We start from the raw sequence: 21,788 nt of genomic DNA on the forward strand, positions 1-21,788 counted from the left end.
CCCAACCAGTCTGCATGTGTTTTGTGGACTTGGAAAAGGCGTTCGACCATGTCCCTCGGGGAGTCCTGTGGGGGTGCTTCGGGAGTATGGGGTACCGAACCCCTTGATACGGGCTGTTCGGTCCCTGTAAGACTGGTGTACGGCCGGTGACCGGGAGGACCCAGGACACGCTGGAGAGACTACGTGATGATTCTGTACTACGGTCTGTGAGTGCACTGTCCCTCAGAAAGGAAACTTGTTACAGAGTGAATGTGAACCTCAGGGCTGAATCCCGACATGAAAGACAAAGCACCGAGCGAATCGGGGAATTAATCTTCTGAATGAATCACTTTAATCTGATTCAAGTGATTCAGTCAGTAGAACTGCCGTTCCCATCACTAATTCAATTCCCGTGTTCTGTTTTATTAGGCACCTGGTTTACCGCATTTGTGACCTTTTATTGGAGTTCCTGGTCCCTGAATTACCTGAGCAAAGCTTTCAAAGGAGTTTGCTGCAGAGCCTCTCCAAGAACCCAGAGAAACTCTTGGCATGAAGAGACAACCCAAACTAACTCTCACACATGATGCCCTCAGTCTTGGTTTTACAGCATTTCACACTGACAGTTGGCAAAAAATATAATTTAACCCAATTTTTGTGTCCCTACTCTATAGGTTTAGTAAACCCTACCCTGAGTCAAGGCCAAATAAGTGTTACAAAAAAATAGTAACAGTGTTCTTTCCAGAGAACCAAGAACCAATGCTTTAATCGTGCTTAGTAGATGAATAATAAATAAACCACTAAGTGTGGTTTGTTATTAATATGCCATGAAACACTACTGAGTATGAATTAGAAAACAAGTAAAAGTTTTATTGAATGGGGACATTATGATATTTATTTCACAATTGAAAAGAGTTCCCAGGTGTCTTAAAAGGTTGCTGACATTCTTCGGTCAATATACCCAAAGGGTAAAGAATGATAGCACAATAGAACACTTTGGTTGAAATAACACCGGTTTGAAGATTGATCGTTGTTTGTTGTGTTATGTTCAATACTGTTGTATGTCATATGTTCATTATTGATAAGTGACAAAAGATTATGAAAAATCTGCTAGTAGTGCTGATGAAGTGCTTTTTTTTTTTTTTTTTTTTGGGCCTTAACATTTTTTACAGAATCCTAATGACAAACAAAGTGAAAGTAAAACAAAGTGCAGATATCCAGCTAGTAACTCCTGATAATTCTGTTCAATAATAATAATGTGTTATATGGGGTCAGATTGTCTTGTTTAAAGATTAACATGAAAAAAGATTGTATATTTAGTCAAGAGAAATGTTTTTGATTCCATCTACACCCGCACAAAGTAAGAACAACACGGAGTACCCTGATTATAATCATATGTAATTATTTTATAAGATTGGGGGAAAAAATACAATAAATGATTGTCAAAACATTTTGTGATAGCTACAGATGATGCAATGTTTGGAATGCCAAAATGCACTGTATTGTGTGCCATTATGCTTTCATATATGTATGCCACTTTGCCATGACAGTAGTGCAACATTTAATGGAAAGTTACACTGTCTCTAAATCTCATACAGCAGGGGTGTCAAACTCAGTTATGGTGCGGGCCACATCGTAGTTATGGTTTCACTCAGAGGGCCGTTGTGACTGTGAAACCATATAAATGTATAATCGCTTTATAGTATAACAAATACACAACAAATTGATGGATAACTATTTTTGAAATCAGAAGCTAATGAAAACTGTTCCGTTATTCATTTTATTTTAAAAGGGGGACTGTTCCAAAAAAAAATGCTTGCAATTCTCAATCAATTGTGGTATTTTAGCAGAAAATGTTAAGTCAACGCACATGATTTGCTTTCGTGGGCCACATTAAATGATGTGGCGGGCCGGATCTGGACTCTGGGCCTCGAGTTTGACACCTCACACAGGAGTCACGCCTATCTTTCATTTATTACTTTTCAACCACACTCAAATTAACATCTATAGAAAATGTTGTCTTTATTTAACATGCATGTTTTTGGTGTGTGGGTAGCAGGCCACCCACATGCCAACGTGCTGTCTACACCTCTGTTCTTGGTCTGTCTGATACAAATGTGTAAATGTATGTTTTGCATGCTATGAACGACTTTAAACAGGGTTTCTGAGCATATTTTCATTTACTAAATCAATAAAGATACATAAGTAGCATATTAGTCAACTGTGCTCTCAGCTCCACACAGACTCATGGCTCATGTCCAACAGAAATAAGTGTTGATATCCTACAGTGCATGATTAGGGGACCCAAACATTTTTTTCCCCTTCATATAGTATGTCATATTTCCCCCTGTATTCATTTCCTCTTCCTCACAAAATTCCCACTGTTGCTTACGCTCCATAGGTAAAAAAACAGAAGTTGCAGTTAATTCTTATTAAAAAGTGCATCTTTGAGTAATTGACACTCCTCCAAAAAAATCTGTAATTGCATACATATGCCACAAGATGGCGGCAAATCACCACTTGGTGTAAATGACACTCCTCAACTCACTTCAACATAGTTTCTTGGCACCAAGAAGCCAAAAAATGGTGGAAAATAAATACTTTTATTGCTTTGCCTGAGCACAAAAACAAACGAGTTTTAAAGCAAATTAGAGGGAGCCTCCCCCCCCAAAAAAATCTAAATATGTGAATTTGCAAATGCCAAATTGGGGTTCACTGTACGACACTGCATTATACATCAAATCAATAGATGCGCAGAAAATGTGAGATCAATGGGTTTTCTTTTATTAAGCACCCAAAATAACACTGACAGGCCAGTAAAGATCTGTGTGTCTTTAAATATACAGATACAATTTTACCGTGTGAGGATTGCAGAAAATGTTCCTCGTTGCATAATTTTTATGTATGAGGTTAAATTGACAGAAACAGTGGCTTTAAAGTGAGTTGATGATGTTGAAAGGGCTCCGCCTAAAAGTCAAGGTCAGGTCTATCGCCACCAAAAAAGAATTCTTGTGGGTGCTTATTTTATCCCCATTTTTGGGGACTATGTGTTAAATAAAGCGATGATGCCAAATAACTCATGATGTAGACCATGATCACCTTTGCAGAAAGCAGAGGTTTTATTTGTCAGGCATTCTGATTTGCTTCATCCACTACCATAGTTATACTGTATTTTAGCAAATCTTGCGACTGGTCCTAATATAGAGAAGAGAGAGCTGAAAGGAGCAACAGTGCCAGTAAGTCTCTCAGTGTGCACGTGATAAGCTCCAATTCCAGGAAGACTATTCATGGAGTTGTGTCTGACAGGTCAGGAGTTCTGTCACCGCACTGTGATGCGCAGGGAATCACTGTTTTCTCTCAGGGCTGCTGGAACTTAAGGCCCTGACTGATGGCACTTACGGTATATTCATTAATAACCGACACTGTCTGGCGCACCGTTATAGAAAATTTTGACAGAGATGCTCTTTTAACAGTCGTTTCATTGTTACAGTTTGTCCGTGTCATCTATTGTTTTTGGCTCTCTGAGCGTGAGGCTGTCTTTTCTATGCGGTCAGAAAGAAAAAAAATCTCATGGTGACAAACAACTAAAGAGGATGACAGATTTGACTTCAAAAGTTTACATCTGCTGTATGCACATGAGGGCCTCAGCTGACCATTCTTTGAAGTTTCGGGCCCAATTGTGTTTAAGCCAGAGTTACAGATGTCAAATCAACATGACCTGACTATGACTCTCAGTGTCACTATAGCAACTGCACCTAGATGTGGGGTGGTAATGGTCAAATTAAGGAGCTGCTTAGCCAAACCCCGAACAAATGTGCCTATGGTGAAGACTTTTAACAAAATTTGATTCGGGCAGGAGTTCTTTCAGAAGGTGGTTTGGGGGGGGGGGGTCATTACAGCCTCTTTAGGGAGCATCTAATTTGATGGGTCAGATCCAGTGTTGGTAAGATTACTTTGGAAATACAGTTGGTTACAATTACAAGTTACCCCGGTGAAAATGTAATAGTAGTTTAACCAATGCAATTACTTTCTCAAAGATGTATAACTAATTACATTTGAATAATTTTCTTTATTTTGATTGAATGCATCAACAGGACAGGTGATTGTTTCCTTTTTAAAAAAGTGGGTTAAAAAGCATAAATGATTATTTTGGAATTAACCACACAAATAATGAACTGATAAGAAAATACATGAGAAAAAGAATTGTTTATTGCAGTTGGTTTATACACACACACACAGACTGACTTATTATATACAGAATACTGACTTTAGACACATGGGGTACCGAGGTCCAAAGTTAGCCTCCTAGCAAAGCAAGGGTGTGAAACTTCAAACAGAGCTTTGCTACCCGCCTGAAAAGGCACACGAGAGAAGTAGAGGCCAGGAGCCATCACACAATACCAATGCCCAATGGCTGGCAGACTTACAAGCAGAGCACGGCAACCAGTAGTCATAACAGTGGCAGATATCCAAGTAAGAGTGTCTACAATGAAGTGCTGGACAGCACCAGGTCTCAACATGATTCACATCTACTGGCTAAAGAAGCTAATTGCTCTTCATGAACGCCTGGCGTATTCCAAGTAGCTGCTCTGTCCCCGCTGTTGTTCTGCATAGGCATGACAGATCATAACCAAGAGTGGTTTCAGGTATCAGAAGTGGAAAAACAATTAGCAAACTCCTCTACATGGATGACATCAAGCCAAGATTGAGCGTGACATCATTATCTCATAAGGATATACAGCAATGATCACTGGAATGTCATTCGGACTAGATAAGTGCGGTACAGAATATGTGGATGGTGAAGGCAATAATTCCCGAAACGTCATTGTAATGTAATTGTGCCCATGATGATGAAATTGATTGGCAAAAGAGCCAGCCACTTCCATATCATATTGGCTGAGAAACCTTGTTTGCGTAGCTTTTTATGGCAGTATCCAAGTTTGTGCCACCTGATGCCAAGCAAAGATACACTATATTGCCAAAAGTATTCACTCACCTGCCTTGACTTACATATGGGGTGGAGGTGGGGGGAAGGCCCCCCTCCATTTTTGACCCTATGTGCATGCAGCAAAAAGTGCGGCCAAACGTCCTCTCCAAGTGGCAAAAATTTCCCCCCCAAAATGTTGTGCCCCTTAAATTGTTTGACCTGCCTCTTTGGTCTACACACAACTCGACGATTGGTTTTCGGCCAGAAAATATTCGATCAGCACATCATTGCATCATTAGCACAATGAGTAGTAAATACTTTCAAAGTCTTGTTTTTATCCAAGCATCAGCCGGCACTCTGTGATTTATATGGAAACCACATGTTCTTTATCCTCAACGGGTTATGCAATCTCCTCACGTCGCGTCCTCCCCTCTGCACACGCACTTTCTGACAAGCCTTGCTGTCTAGTTGTTTTCTGAGGGCCCACGACACTTTCACATTGTCAAACTCGTGTTTTCCAGGCCTGCAGCTCAGACAATGTGCATGTTTGTGCAGAATGCCCTTTGAGCACAAACGACTGAAAGCCTTCAAAAAGTGTTTCCTGATGTCTGGTAGGTGGAATTACAGAAATAAATCAGTGCAAATGGGAGATGCAGGGCATCATGTCATATTGACAACCAGGCTCAACATAAAGAAGATTCAACCAAAGAGTTCTTCTGCTTTTCAAACACTCCGCTGGAAAACAAGTATGCAAATTCTTCAAAATACCTGCTTATTTTACATTACAGATTTAAATGCGTGAAGCATGATACGTGCAACAAAGACATTAAGATGTTTTTTTTTTATGAGTGCTGCATACAAAACCTAATACTGTCTACACCTAGTACTGTATGGATAGACTTGGTTTAATATACCTTGTATTACTATTAAAGCAGTCCTGCACCACAGAGCCCTCTAGTGGCTACAAGAGAATGATTTTACTGAATGACCATAATACAAAAAGGATGTTATGATCTATAGATAATTACAGGACACTGCTATGAATACACCCTTTATTATTTTAGTTGAACTTCAGAAACTGTAGAACTCTACTCCATCATACACTGAGAAAAACGTTCTTAATTTGATCATGTACATCGGTGGCACATGATTAAAATGTGTTAAACTGATGAACATTTTTTCCTCTTCTCCTTAAAAATATTAAAATAATATACAGCAGTTTATCACATTTTAGTCATGTGCAATCAATTGACATGTTTGGATGAAGTAAATTCAAAGGACTTTTTCAGTGTCCGGAGAGTTGTCTACATGTTGACTGTCTCTAAGTTATACCAAAATATTACAAACAGCTCAAAGTTGAGCCTTATATTCTTTGTAAAGGCAACATTTAAATACAAAACTATATATATATATATATATATATATATATATATATATATATAACATATATATATATATATAGCTCTTATACTGGATCTCAGTTGATAGTGCAGGTGGATCTATATTTTATGGACTTTGGTTTTGTAAAATCCACAGTCCAAACACTAAACAACCCCTTCATTCAACAAAAACGACAACATTGAGTGTTTCAGGGCCCAATTGTACGTTGTGAATCGTTCCACCTCTAGATGGCACCAAGACCCAAGGGCTGATTCAGTGATCTTTCTTTCACTGGCTGCATGGAGGCTGTCCACGTTAAAGAGAACCCAGACAGGGGATTGATGGTCCCATTCATTCTCCTTAACACAACAACAGTTACATTTCATTTCATGTAGATCTGTCCTGTCTGATTGATTTGGATCCGAGTACCAGACACGACACACATAGCCACTAGGTAGTGATTAAGCCCATGCCCTTTTGCCCTGCTATAAAAAAAAGGCCCTTTTTACTGCAGCCGTTTTTTGCGCTTCATTCATCAATATTTAACTAAATAAATCAAAATAAAAACCCGCTCTGTCATCAATTCTAGCCAAAGTGTTTTGAAATCTGATGGGCATTTATTTGGGTCCTTGGGAGAATTGTACATACGCTCCCACCTTGGTCGCTGGCCCTCCTCCTCCTCTTTTCAAAAACCTGTCATTTGAACAGGGGTGTGTTGACTTTTTATATCCACTGTAGCCTCGCTTCACCTCCTTTGTTAATAGTTGGATTATTGATTGTGTTGATTGTGATAACAGAAATAAATGCATAATTTAAATACATTGAACAGCTTTTTTTTCTTAATTGTGTGAATCATTTTGGAAATGGGTGCTTTTGTTTTTGTCTTGAGCACCTGTCCCCCAAAATTTGAAGATACTGTATGAATAAGGCCTGTAGAAAATTCAAATAGTGGCGAAAGCAGATGATCAACCGAGAGTGGAAAGCAGGTCTGACTGCAGCTATTCAACACAATGTGCACAGCTGTATTTGGATCCAATATCCACCTCCTTTATTTTCCCGCTATAATTGACTTCTGCTGTGTTTATTGTATTTATCTTCCTGGGAAATTAGTCTCCATTTGTCAAGCAGGTCTAAAGATTGTGACTTTAATGGGACTTTCTCATGTTGTAATGATGGTGTCAAGACTTTGTTACAGATGAGAATAACACAGCATTAATCAAGCAGAGCGACGGATTAACACTTGTGTTTACAAATGCAACAATCTGTCAAGTTCGGTGTTTATTTAGTGTGTGCGTGTGTGTGTGTGTGCGCGCGTGTGTGTGTGTGTGTGTGTGTATCTGTCTGTGGGTCTGTGTGAGTATTTAAGATGCATTCACTATTTCTTTGTCATTACAGATATCAGACTGCATTTGAGGTGAGGATGCTAGTCCCCCTCCATTATAGCTGCAAATAGTTATTTTATAGTTAATACAGAATAGTGAATAATTGTATAATTAATGTGCATAAATAAATTAATCCATCCATCCATCCATTTTCTGAGCCGCTTCTCCTCACTAGGGTCGCAGGCGTGCTGGAGCCTATCCCAGCTGTCATCGGGGAGGAGGTGGGGTACACCCTGAACTGGTTGCCAGCCAATCGCAGGGCACATACAAACAAACAACCATTCGCACTCACAATCATGCCTACGGACAATTTAGAGTCTCCAATTAATGCATGTTTTTGGGATGTGGGAGGAAACCGGAGTGCCCGTAGAAAACCCACGCAGGCACGTGGAGAACATGCAAACTCCACACAGGCGGAGCCGGGGATGGAACCCAGGTCCTCAGAACTGTGAGGCTGACGCTCTAACCAGTCGTTCACCGTGCCGCCTCATAAATAAATTACATCACATAATTCTTACAATGCTGTTTTGTAGCACAGAACAATTGCAACTTTAAATGGACCATAAGTTCTACTATTTGGAAACAGACCATAAATTATACGGACATCTCCGCAGTCTGCTCAGTGCAATATGGCTACGTCAACAATAAGGTGGCAATAATAATAATAAAGAATGGTGCTGGCACGGTGTACGACTGCTTAGCACATCTGGCTCACGGTTCTGAGGACCCCAGTTCAAATCCAGCGTCGCCTGTGTGGAGTTTGCATGTTTTCCCCATGCTGCGTGTTTTACGGTACTCCGGTTTCCTCCCACATCCCTAAAACATGCATCGTAGGTTAATTGAAGACTCTAAATTGCCCATAGCTGTGAATGTGAATGGGAATGGTTGTTGGTTGATCATGTATGTGGCCTGCGATTAGCTGGCGACCAGTTCAGGGTGTACACCACCTCTCGCCCGATGACAGGTGGGATAGGCTCCAGCACGCCCGCGACCCTAGTGAGGAGAAGCGGCTCAGAAAATGGATGGATGGATGGATGGTATTGTCAAGTGACATCACCTGAATATAAAACAGTAGAAATTTCATGGGCAGTCTCTTCTGTACTAAGATAGGGCTCAAAACATCTAACTTTTTTTGGTAATCCAGGTAGCACTAGCATGAAGCGGAAAACCGGTGCCCATGAAACATCTGGGTGGATTTTGCAGAACTTATGGTAATAAGTTTCTATAATGAAATCAATGGGCAAACGATTCTGTCAAAAAAATAAATAAAAATGCTTGCAAAATGTCCAAGCTCAAAAATAAACCCAAAATAAACCCAAAAATTGGGCGTGGGCCATCCAGGTGGCATTAGCATGAAGCGGAAACCGGTGCCCATGGAACAACTGGGTGGATTTTGCAGAACTATGCCATGGTAATAACTTTCTGTAATGAAATCAATGGGCAAACAATTATTTGAAAAAAAAATGCTTACAAAATACCCAAACCCAAACATTGGGTGTGGCCCAATCTGCAGGGGAAGGGTTAGTCGCTAAAATGACGCATGATTTTTCCGTTCCACCCCCATAACTTCAAAACTGTAAAATATGAACAGATTTGTCTACCATGATTTGCAACCAGTGTGCTGAGCGCAAGTGTCCTTTTCAAATCTGCAGTAGAAGCTATTCAAGTCCTCAGCCAGTCCTTTATTGTTCTCCGCTTGGGTGGATGATCGCTTGTAGCTGATTAGCAATTGTAATCCTTGCCAAACTGATGCAGAGTTGTTAGCAGCAAACTGGTCTCCTATCTTTTCTGCATAATTTCTCTTTGCGCTGTTAATTTCTTTTGTCAGCTGGTTTCTGGCCTAATTTTACAGGGCTCTGTCCCCACTGTGATAAGCGTTTTCTTTAGCCTGGCGAAGCTTGGCAGTGAACCACGGCTTGTTGTTATCGAACGTGCGAAATGTCTTAGTTGGTACATCGCAGAAGCTGATGTAGGATGTAATATTGTCCGTATATTCATCCAAGCAGCCAGTTGAAGTTTCGAAGACATGGAGATGTAGCTTATACATTTTGTTGGGTAGAGAGCGTAGATTTGCGAGGTGAAACGACAAAAGTGGCATTTGAAATCCTCGCTGTCGAAGCTTAACCTGCACTGTGGCACGCTTTCCTCTGTGGCGTCGTCTTCTCCCGCTTCTCCACGCGCCATAGTGTGTAGCTGCTCCACTCATGAGCAACTGAGAGAAAGAACTTGGATGATTTCTAAAAATTGGCGAAAGAAGTTCAGAGTAGATTCTCTAATGTTTAGCAAGTCTTCCCTTGTGGAACTAAGTCGCATAATGTCTCCAGAGAAGAACGAAAAAGAGAGAAACACGGTCAACACTAGAGAGCGCGTTACCAAGGCGTCCACCTGTGTCGGCGCCATCTTGGTTAAGTGATGTAACATTACAAGCCAGGGTTAGCCTAGTTCTTTTTCCATTATAAGAAAATAGAGCACCTCCAGTTTTTGTAGGTGGGTGGTGTGTTGGTGCAATTTATTATTGTGGGATTGCAAGATAATTTTGACACAAAAAACTGCACATTGAACAGCGCACTTCAAACATTGTGATTTTTCCATTCACATCCTTCCAAACCAACCAGAGTCAAGCAAATGCAATATTTTGTTTTGTTTACACTTACAGTACGTTCTTGGGTTCAGATATTGGGCATGGAATTAAATGCATAGTTTATGATGTAATTTTCATCCAAAACCAAACATTTTGTTGTCAAATTATGATTTGGACTGTTGGAGCTGTTTTGGTTCAAATCACATCAAAAGTAAATATATTGAATAGGAAAATATACAAAACGTTGATGACTGCCCAATAAAACAAAACTCCTCTAATTATGACACATTTTGGCAATTGCAAAGACTACAAAACAATATTGATCGTAATAACACTCATGCGACTGATATAAGAAGCCTTTCAGAGTCAGTTAGTGTGCATGCGCCCTTTGTAAACAGAACTGCGATAAATTATGCTTAAAATGATTCGTCTAACATTCTATTTGTTTTGTGAGATAAAGGGACGACGAAATTTGTTTTCTGTTGCTGCTTCACACAAACATACCTCCAGGCTTTTTTTTTTTTTTTTTTTTTTTTTTTTTAAAAGCCTCTATCACATATAATTGCAAGAGAAGGTTCACAGAGGAGGTGAATTGGGGGTTAACTGACAGTCATTTGGGCTCAGGGCCATAAAGTGCTCTGACCTAATGAGGTCAGCCCTCCTATTTCCCGATACACTGAACCAGAAGAAAATGAGGAGAATCTTTTCACAGGATGGTGTTTGGTTGTCAGACTCTAATGACTTTCATCCACTTTGTCCAAATATTAAATGAATAAGAATATCTCTATGAAAAGTTTCCCATTTCTTATCAAAGGTAAGAAAAACATACTTTTGTATTTAAACACAATCTAAAGTTTTCCTGGTAATGTGCTACTTACTGATTGGCAGCAGCCATGTCACGAATGGACCAAAGAGCCAGCGGAGGCAGATAGGTTATGATGAACAGTTTATTAGAGAAGGTAATGGAAGTGGACCTTGAGGTGCGTTGGCGGGCAGTGGAGAATTTTTTATTTAAGAAAGGCACTCATGCATGTCAAACGTGTACGGCTTTGGTCAGAGACTCGCTACATTAGTGAGGTGAGGCTCCAATCAAATCTTGCTAGCGGTTTTTAAACTGTAAACTCCCCTTTAAATAGCAAGCAGTTAAGAATTTCAAAATGTACTAAAACATTCAGTACATGGTATGTAAAGGTTTTATGAAGTATAGAATAATAATTTTTAAAATGAGATGCATTAAACCCTTGTAATTCGTCATTAAGGTTAAGAGTGTTTGAGAAATGTTTTACGCTTTTAACATTTCAAAAAGAGTCATACTGTATGACCATTACAAGCATCCTGGTACAGACTATGTTCAGCCTAAGAGGTAGGTTTTAATTGGCTCAACGTTTGGAAGGTCGTGAGTTTGTGTTTTGTCAGTGGCACAGTGACTAATTGCTGACCTTCTCAATTCTATACAGTATACAGTATGTATGTACACAATCCACTTAGAGAAAAACATCCATCTAACATGGCTTTTTAGCATCAAGTGTTTACTTTTTCTCCTAGTAAGGCTCTTTTGCTTTCATGGCTCTAAGACTATAATGTCTCAGGAGAACAGAGACAATGATTTAAAAGGTCATAAATACTCTTCATGTGGTCTTCACTTCTCTATGCTATCTGACTGGACAAAAGAAACAAATAGTTTTACAATGATTATTAAAGTTAATGAACTGACTATGTAGGAAAAGAATCATTTAATATTCCATTAGGTGGGATTTTTTTTGTTATCCATTGGGTGTTAGTCAGGCTAGTCGACTTTACTACTCCACAATGACGTTTAGAGCGTAACGTCGTCCCATTAACTAGTCAGAGCTGCTTGCAGCAACAGAAGAGGGCACGAAATAAAATGTGTTTGTTCCCTTAATTTATTTAAACTGTTTTCTATTTCTGAATGTGCAGCTTTGGTAAGTGAGGGAGAACAGTAGAGGGGAACAAAGCTAGTAGGATTTGGAAAATATTTGGCCCACACTATCAAAGAAGAAGGAGAGCGGAGAATGATTCAACCTACATGAAGAGGTCTGTGATTATTTTCAGCAAACACCAAAAAAACTCCCAAAACGCAGAACCCACTTGGCCAAGAAACAGGACAGGTTTACCCCTTTTGCCAAGTTGTGCAAACGATACCTAGCTGTCCCAGCGGCAGGCACACCTATTTTCCTCTGGCTGGAAATATCCTCATGCGACAACGGGCAAGCCTTCACTCGATCTTGTGGTCTAACGTGTATTTAATGTAAAATTTAACAGCTGAGTTGTTGCATGTTGTTGATGTACATGCTGTTTTGTGTAAATTTGCTTGCATATATATTATTGCTAAGCATTCCCTGATTTTTTTTTAAACGTGCCATATTTTGGCTATTTAGACCTCCATAGAGTGACTAACATGAACATAGTATAAAAGTGTAAATTTCATTTAAAAAAAAACCAACACCTTGGTTTTGTATTACAAGTGTCCGTAAAAGGACCTTCTGACAGCTACTTCTGTTTGACCCAGTTTTGTATCTGCTTTGTCCATATTTGGCTAAGACACATGTTTGTTATGTTGACAGCACTGGCTTGGGAGCGGAGAGATAGGCGGAGATCTTTGCTAGTGATGTAGATAAGCTCTCGGCAGAAAAACATCTGAAACTCAAGAACGCGTGCACAATTTTTCATTCATATTTCATCCATCAAGCCAATATAACATCCCAAATACTAGAAAAAGTTGGTTTGGTAAACTGTGGGACCTTTAAAGTAATAGTAAAATATCAATAAAGTCATTAGTGAGTAGTCACTGTCAACTTTCATCACATTAGTCCATCCATTCTCAATACTGATTATCCACTTCAAGGTAGCGAGGTGCTGGCGTCTATCCCAGCTGACTTCGGGCGAAATGCGGACTACACCCTGAACTGGTCGCCAGTCAGTAGCAGTGCACATATAGAAATGGACAATCACTCATACTCACATTCACACCATCACTGAGTGGGAACTGAACCCATGCTGCCTGCACCAAAATCAGGCCACTACACCATCATCGACCATCACATTAGTGTTCATTTAAAATAATCTGAAGTCATGCAACCCCTACTAAATATACCTACTCAAGTGTACCTAAAAAATGCTTTGGAGCTGGAGGATTAGAAAAAGCTGCCCTCCTCTTTTTAATCAAGTTTGTTACAGAGATAGACTTTGACTGTCACACAAAGCCTTAAACAAGTTAGCGCTAATGCACCTTTGTTGCATTAAAGGGGCGAGGCGAGGAGCTTCTGTACTTCAATTTACCTACTCTTAAAGAAATGAGCGAGCTCTTACTGCACAGGACTAGGCCTACTGTGCCTGTACTGCAAGTAATGCACTTGAATGCCCCATCCAGATATGATGAGGAAGTCAAACAATACACAAACCATTGTCATTGTCAACTTCTTTGGGTTACTGTGGTGTTATTCTTTCAGCCCCTCTCAAAGTTTGTGTCCATACACTTTAATCACGAGACATTTCGACAAGATCTATTTACAGTATATTTTCTCGTTAACACGAAGAAGTAAACTTTGGGGTCTCACTTGCAGTTTAGACTTGTTTAGTTCAGTTTCCACTAAAGTTGTTTTCCACAGAATTCTTAGAGCAGCAACAGCTACCAACTCTCCCAAAAGCTGAGGTGCTAATACACTTTATTAAATCTTGTTTCCAAAATAGCAGTGAATAAAACTTGAATAACCCTTGCTCAGTAGAATGATACAGAGCAAAATAATGGTCCATGGATGGATGGTTGGATGGATGGATGGATGGATGGATATATGGGTGCGTACGGCCTTGTCATGTGAGGTGGGGAACGGAGATCGACGGGTAAATCAATAGCTTTGCCTTCCTGCTCAGCCCCTTCTTCACCATAACAGACCAATGCAGAGTCCACATCACAGTAGACGCTGCACCAATATTACTGTCGATCTACCTCTCCATTCTTGCCTCACTCGTGAACAAGACCCCGAGATACTTGAACTCCTCCACTTGGGACAGGATCACTTCTTTGACCTGGAGAGAGCACTCCACCCTTTTCCGATGGAGGACCATAGCCTCAGATTTGGAGGTGCTAATTTTCAGCCAAACCGCTTCACAGTCAGTTGCGAACTGCTCCAGCAAGAGTTTATGGAGCCAACAGATCCACATCATGAGCAAAAAGCACAGACACAATACCAACGGCCCCAAACTGAACCCCCTCAAAGCCTTGGCTGCAAATTATGTCCATAAAGGTTATGGACAAAATCGGTGACATAGGACAATCTTGACAGAGTCCAACTCTGACTGGAAACAAATCTGACTTACTGCAGTGCGGACCAAACTGACACCGGTCGTACAGGCACCGAACAGGCCGCACTAGGAGTCCGGTACCCCATTATCCCAGAGCCCCTACACAGGACTCCCTGAGGGACATTGGTCAAACGCCTTCTCCAAGTCCACAAAGCACATGTAGACTGCTTAGGCGAACTCCAATGAACACTCCAGAACCCTCCTGAGAGTGTAGAGCTGGTCCACTGTTCCACAGCCAGGAAGAAAACCACACTGTTCCTCCTGAGATTCAACTTCCTAAAGGACCTTCTTCTATAGCACCCTTTAATAGAACTCATAATTGAGGCTTAGGAGTGTGATATGATACCCCTAGCGTTGGAACTCACTCTCCGATCCCTCTTCTAAAAAAGGGGTACCACCACCCCAGTCTGCCAATCCAGAGGAACTGTCCCCCCATGACGTCATTAGGCCTATTTTAGGGGGGCTTCAGCGTGGCCACCCCAAACGTCAAAACCCTGCTGTACACTGTATGTTGCAGAGGCATATCAGCCATGACAGCCCCACAACATCCAGAGTTTTTAGGAACTCCAGGCGGAGCTCATCCACACCCAGGTGACTGCCATCAATGAGCTTTCAAACCACCGCGGTGACTGCAACACCACAGATAGGAGAGCCTGCCTCAGAGTGCCGAGAGTCTCCTTCCTCATGGGAAGGCGTGTTGGTGGATCTGTTGAGGTCTTCCAAGTATTCTTCCTTCCAAATCACAACTTCCCGAGTTGTGGTAAGCAGCGCTCAGCACTAGCAAGATTTGATTGTAGCCTCACTTCACTAATGCAGCGAGTCTCTGACCAAAGCCATACCCCTATCTGACATGCATGAGTGCCTTTCTTAAATATGGCCATTCATAATGGCACGTGATGATGAAAAGTGCGTAGTTGTGATAAATAGTCAAAGAGAACGTTGACCAGCTTCAACAAGATAGCAGCGCTAGCAATAATAAGGTAGCATTAGCACTGTAAACAAGCTGATGTCAGGCAGGGCTGTTACGTTAGTAGCATGACTTATTGGTAATAGAGTCTTACCGTAATTTCTGTGTACAATGCGCATTTCCCCCCCCAAAAAATTGTCAGAAGTCAATAGTGCGCATTATACATAGGTATAGGGGCAAATGGAAAAAAACATTTTATAAATGTATGCCGCTATCTCGTGGTTATGAAAAAGCTGTACACTTTTATTCTAATATGCCACTGCATTTGGATGATCCAGAAGAGGATTGGGAGAATGTCATTTGGTCAGATGAAACCAAAATAGAACTTTTGGGTAAAAATTCAACTTGTCGTGTTTGGAGGAGAAAGAATGCTGAGTTGCATCCAAAGAACACCATACCTGCTGTGAAGCATGGGGGTGGAAAGATCATGCTTTGGGGCTATTTTCCTGCAAAGGGACCAGGATGACTGATCCGTGTAAAGGAAATAATGAATGGGGCCATGTATCGTGAGATTTTGAGTGAAAACCTCCTTCCATCAGCAAGGGCATTGAAGATGAAACGTGGCTGGGTCTTTCTGCATAACAATGATCCCAAACACCCGGGCAACGAAGGAATGGATTTCTAAGAAGCATTTCAAGGTCCTGGAGTGGCCGAGATAGTCTCCAGAGCTCAACCCCATAGAAAATCTTTGGACGAAGTTGAAAGTCTGTGTTGCCCAACGACAGCCTGAAAACATCATTGCTCTAGCGGAGATCTGCATGGAGGAATGGGCCAAAATACCAGCAGCAGTGTATGAAAACCTTGTGAAGACTTACACTGAACGTTTGACCTCTGTCATTGCTAACAAAGGGTATAAAGCAAAGTATTGAGATGAACTTTTGTTATTTACCAAATACTTATTTTCCAGCATAATTTGCTAATAAATTCTTTAAAAATCAGACAACGTGATTTTCTGGATTTTTTTTTCTTTCCATTTTGAGGTATAACCCATTATGAAAATTACAGGCCTCTCTCATCTTTTTAAGTGGGAGAACTTGGACAATTGGTGGCTGACTAAACACAATTGTGCTCATAAGTTTAGATATCCTGGCAGAATTTGTGAAATATTGTTTTTTTGTTTTGTTTGTTTTTTTAAATATGACTGATGACTGAATAAAACCCATCATTAATTTCTTTATGGTTATGTTTTCATTAATCATAATGCTTTTCTGAAATGCTTGACCATTTAATTTGAATCCCGTATTACGTGTTCAAATAAAGTGCTTAACTTCAGAATAATTCTTTGAAAAAAAAAAAAAAAAATACAGATAAGACTTCATGTTTTGATCATATGGGTAGAAGTAAACTCATGCATTGTAAAAATGCAAGTATGCAAGTATTTTCCAGAATTTTGAGGTCAACTTTGGGGAAGCATATTATACATGGGTGTGCATTATACACGAGAAATTACGGTACTATAACAGTAAATATTATCGGTTTGAAGTTTTATTTTTTGGAATGTACAATCAATTAAAATAAAAAATAGGTGATAAACGTACATGTAGAGCAGAAATGTTGCAAATTCCACATCTCTTCTGAATTCTCACCTGCCAGAGGTCCTTTCTTTTTGCTAATCTTAGGCCCTGTTATGAGCAAACGAAAGCTGTGCTTTTTTTTCTAGAGGAGGATATTCCAACATAATTTCACTAAAACTCCTAAAGCCCAAGCTAACAGGTCAGCGCAAGGCTGTGGAGGTGTGCCAGTTAATGCCCATGAGTGTAATGTAACTTTGTAATGTTATTCTTTCAAAGATGTTTTTTCAATGTAATCATTTTGGAGACAGATGGCACACGCTTTATCAGGACTGATATGAATAGTGAAGCACAGAGGACAACGTGGATTACATTACCATTTTGTCAGGAAGTACGGGCCACAGCTGGATTCAGGTATTTCTTCACCACTCGTGATAGCTATGAAGATGTGGGAGGAAAGGATAGAAAGAGGAGTGAAGAAGAGTGGAAAAAGGAGGAAGGAGAAACATGACGCTGGAACTAACACAAACGGAACCCTCCTCCAAATCTTCGATGATGAATGACAGGTCTAAAGGTTAATTTAACAGCCATTTCAATCTTGAGGCACCTTGTGTCTCTGGTCTTTCCCAGACTCGTGCTTATCAGCTGTCATTCACTCACTTCCATATTCATAACGTAATTGTTAAGGAATGTCATATTGAAATATTTTTCACCAACTGTAAGATTTACTTTTGGTTGCCATGCACACACTGATCTGCTTTTAAGGGCATTCCAAGTGGCCGACCTCTGCTAAAAGCTTTCATCGCTTCTTTTTCATTGTGCAGTGTGAAGCCGAATGGAGTTGCACTTTGCACGCATTTCAGGTCAAAATGTGTCTACGTGTAACCGATACATAGCGATAAAATGATTGGGGACCACTGCCCTAGAGAACTGCGCCGAATCAGCTGACACTGAAAGTCTACGTGTATCCAGTGAGGTGGGTGGGTCATGAAAAAAAAAAAATATGCACCAAGCAACAACCTCAAGTGTTCCTTTGAGAACCGGACCATAATTGTGATGTGCACACTTGTTATAATTACTCTAACATCAATGAATGCTAATTACCATATCTATGTTTTTTTTTTGCATTATTTTTATTATATTATTATTATTATGTTAGCAGTCAGCAAGAAGACTTTTGTTAGACGTTATTTATGTGGTGTGGTTTAAAACATTTTGGTCTTTATTTGTGTTTAAATAAACAATGTTTAATTCTCTTTTGTTTGATGTGTCAGTTTTACTGTGAACTACAACTTGGAGTAACAAAAAACAATATTTGGAGAACTAAACGAGTAAGAGAGTGACAGCAATACTTTAGAATGTTTGTTTTAATAAGTTTGTGTTTAATGGGTGTGGGAGAGGTACAACTACAATATATATATATATATATATATAAAATTACATGCTCTCTCTGTCTTGCTTATTTTCAGTTATTGGGGAAGCGTCTAGAACTTATCCCCCATGATAAGTGGGGGTTCACTGTACTTCGGTGGCTTGGTGATGGAGTGCCGTCTTCACAAGTAAAAAAACAATTGATGCTTTACTGCCTTTATGAAACCTCACGAGTGCTTCATACTCACTTTTTAGACTTGACGGCAAGTTTGAGCACAAGCAGCCACCCACGAACTCTGCTACTTATCGTCATGGTAAAGAAAGCCGTACTTGCGTTGGCACACCCTGTAGTAGAGGATGGTGGGGTGAGCAGTGGCTCATTTGCATGAGACAGGTGGTTACGGTCACAAACTAGCATCCATCCATCCATTAATTTGCTTTACCTCTTGTTCTGCATGTCTTCTAAAAAAATAAATACACTATATCCTGGATGCCTGGAATTATAGGCCATCATTGCCTTGATATAAATTGAGTCTTTCGGGAATATTTAAATGTAAACATTTGTTGAATATGTTTGTATCCATTCAGGGAAAGTCTCGACTAAATAATTTTCAGAGTCTAGGTTTGACCCTGGCGTGACGCTCGTCTATGCAGAAAGAACTACGAGCACTCTCTTTGACCTGGACTGTTGCCAAATGGACTAAAAACACATGTTCCCACTGGGAAGGGAGTGGCCACAGTTTTTTTCCCTCGCAAAATTCTTCGAAGAGAGGGGCATTTGTTAATCAGCGGCACCTGTTGCAGTATGGGAACATAGGGTCAGCATTTGCGCACACGCACACATACACACATATGCATATAGAGCAGTGGATGGTGGGAACATGCCTGTGTGTTGGGTCAGCCTTTCTTGAGGTGGTCAAGTTCAGTCTTGTGTGTCGTGTTGTTTTTTTCTTTTCACATCTTACCAGCAACAGAAACAGAGGGACTTTCCCCTGCAAAGAGCTCCAACGCAAAATGGTTTATGCATTGATGATGTCACCTTCCACTGTGTCACTGCACATTTGGAAGAAGTTAGTGCTTAATCTGTGCTACAGCCCAGTTTCAACTCTTGCTTACCATAGCTCCAGTGCATTTTCTAAAGTCATATGTGTTTCTCAAAACCATATTTACAAAATTGCCCCAAAACAACCACTCGTGCCACAACACTGAAGAACTGACTAATGTTGGTGCTGAAGCCAGATGACAACAAGCATATGATTTTGACAATAACATTGCCAAACATTTGTCAAACTGACACGACTAATGCAAGGCAACACTTTCCTGGCCCCTATTAATCCGATTATCTGATTAGTCATTGTAGTATTACTCACTTGAGATTAACATTCCTTTTCTGTTTCACTTGACTGTCATTACTGATTCTGGTCAGTAAGATGTCTAAAGAGCTAAGACTTATCAAACTATGACACTGAAGTCCAAAGCATGAGAAGACTTTTGGCCCATATATTTCCAGCAGTATTTATTCGTGACTAAACGTTAAAATTATATATACACACACACACACACACACATATATATATATATATATATATATATATATATATATAAAAATCTCGTAAATTAGTAAAGGCATTCATATTGAGCAGCAAAAGTGGCTCAATGTAATTTCTACAATTATGTAATACAGTGGATGACGCCATAAGCATCAACGAGACGTAATTCTTCTTGCTATTTAACCGCAAGGAGCAATGTCATCTTTCATTAGCACAATGCATCCACCAAGTACTTACTGTAGTTACAGCTTGTTCAGGTCATGCATGCGGCTCAAAATAATTTGTAAAAATTGCATGATGTAATTGACTTTGTGAAAGCAAATGTGTGCAAACAAGTGGCATGAGTATAGCATCTATATTTGGAAGACCGGAGACGTCAGAGCTGTCATAGAAATTGAGGACGATGCTGTTAGTGCTCAGTGACAAGGCAGCCGAATGAACACGTGGCTGCAGTCCATGTGTGCCTTGTTAGTGTTGCGTTACCTGGAACGTGCAACACAAAAACTGCATTAAGATGGAAAGAGAGAAAGAACGATGGGGGAAAGGAGGGGGAGAGAAAGGGGATTTTGGGCTACATTGAGTTTGGGTGTGGTGGCTCGATGATGGTGTATGATCATTAAACTTACTGAAGCAATGCAGCTGTTAGCGTTGGCCAACATGCTGTGTGGCTAGTAACTAGTGTGCTGGTTCTGGCGTCAAGGGGAGGGGATTTCTCTTCTTTTTTGTCATTCATTTCCCTCTCATTAAACACTCCACCCATCATACACAACCACACACACACACACACACACAATAGAAATGTGCAGGTGAAACTCAACATTTCCATGCTGCACAAAAGAGAATATCGGAATGTCAGCCTATCTAAAAATTTCTCAGGCCAGGCCCATGATAAACTTTGGCAACGTTTAAAAATAAAGTTGCGCAGATCAGAAAAGTCAGTCAAAACATCCCAAGGTGAAGACCATACAGTCTTAAAATCATAAAACCAATAAAGATAGCCCACTGTCATCATTGTCTAGTTTCACGTGTGTGGTTAGCCATCAATTTTAAAATGAAAAGGAATTTTAATTGAAGTGCCTTTCCTTTTTAATGCATTGATCAGAAGACCTCACCCAAATGTAGCTATCTATTAGCTAGCTAGTTCTTAGGGCTGATCTCAAAGGCCTGCAGACTAGTTAGCGACCTGATTACGACTGGAGTCTGGAGATATTTCTGCGATGTCTCCTGGAGACGAGCCGGGTCGCCAAGGAGTCAATAATTAAAGTACAACCCCAATTCCAATGAAGTTGGGACGTTGTGTTAAACATAAATAAAAACAGAATACAATACTTTGCAAATCATGTTCAACCTATATTTAATTGAATATACTACAAAAACAAGATATTTAATGTTCAAACTGATAAAATTTATTGTTTTTAGCAAATAATCATTAACTTAGAATTTTATGGCTGCAACACGTTCCAAAAAAGCTGGGACAGGTGGCAAAAAAGACTGAGAAAGTTGAGGAATGCTCATCAAACACCTGCTTGGAACATCCTACAGGTAAACAGGCTATTTGGGAACAGGTGGGTGCCATGATTGGGTATAAAAGGAGCTTCCCTGAATTGCTCAGTCATTCACAAGCAAAGATGTTCACCTCATTGTGAACAAATGCGTGAGAAAATAGTCGAACGGTTTAAGGACAATGTTCCTCAATGTACAATTGCAAGGAATTTAGGGATTTCATCATCTACGGTCCATAATATCATCAAAAGTTTCAGACAACCTGGAGAAATCACTGCATGTAAGCAGCAAGGCCGAAAAACAACATTGAATGCCCT

The 21,788-nt window shown here is 40.2% G+C and overlaps 2 protein-coding genes across 9 annotated transcripts in view; both read left to right on the forward strand.

Moving 5' to 3' along the window:
- The window catches only part of snx19b (sorting nexin 19b), a 45,180-nt gene extending 38,898 nt beyond the window's left edge, over positions 1-6,282 (forward strand). For 7 of the 8 annotated variants that reach the window (XM_061782187.1, XM_061782192.1, XM_061782190.1 and 4 more), the window contains one exon: positions 409-2,187. In XM_061782187.1, the coding sequence (XP_061638171.1) occupies positions 409-532 (124 nt within the window). In that variant the 3' untranslated portion in view covers positions 533-2,187. Of the gene's footprint in view, positions 1-408; positions 2,188-5,424 lie in introns of those variants that run through there. The other variant, XM_061782189.1, reaches the window with a different exon arrangement.
- The window catches only part of LOC133482130 (uncharacterized), a 240,958-nt gene that overhangs the window by 65,715 nt on the left and 153,455 nt on the right, over positions 1-21,788 (forward strand). The gene's annotated exons all lie outside the window — the stretch shown is intronic.

This window comes from Phyllopteryx taeniolatus, chromosome 8 (assembly GCF_024500385.1).
Source record: "Phyllopteryx taeniolatus isolate TA_2022b chromosome 8, UOR_Ptae_1.2, whole genome shotgun sequence".
Classification (NCBI taxonomy): Eukaryota; Metazoa; Chordata; class Actinopteri; order Syngnathiformes; family Syngnathidae; genus Phyllopteryx; species Phyllopteryx taeniolatus.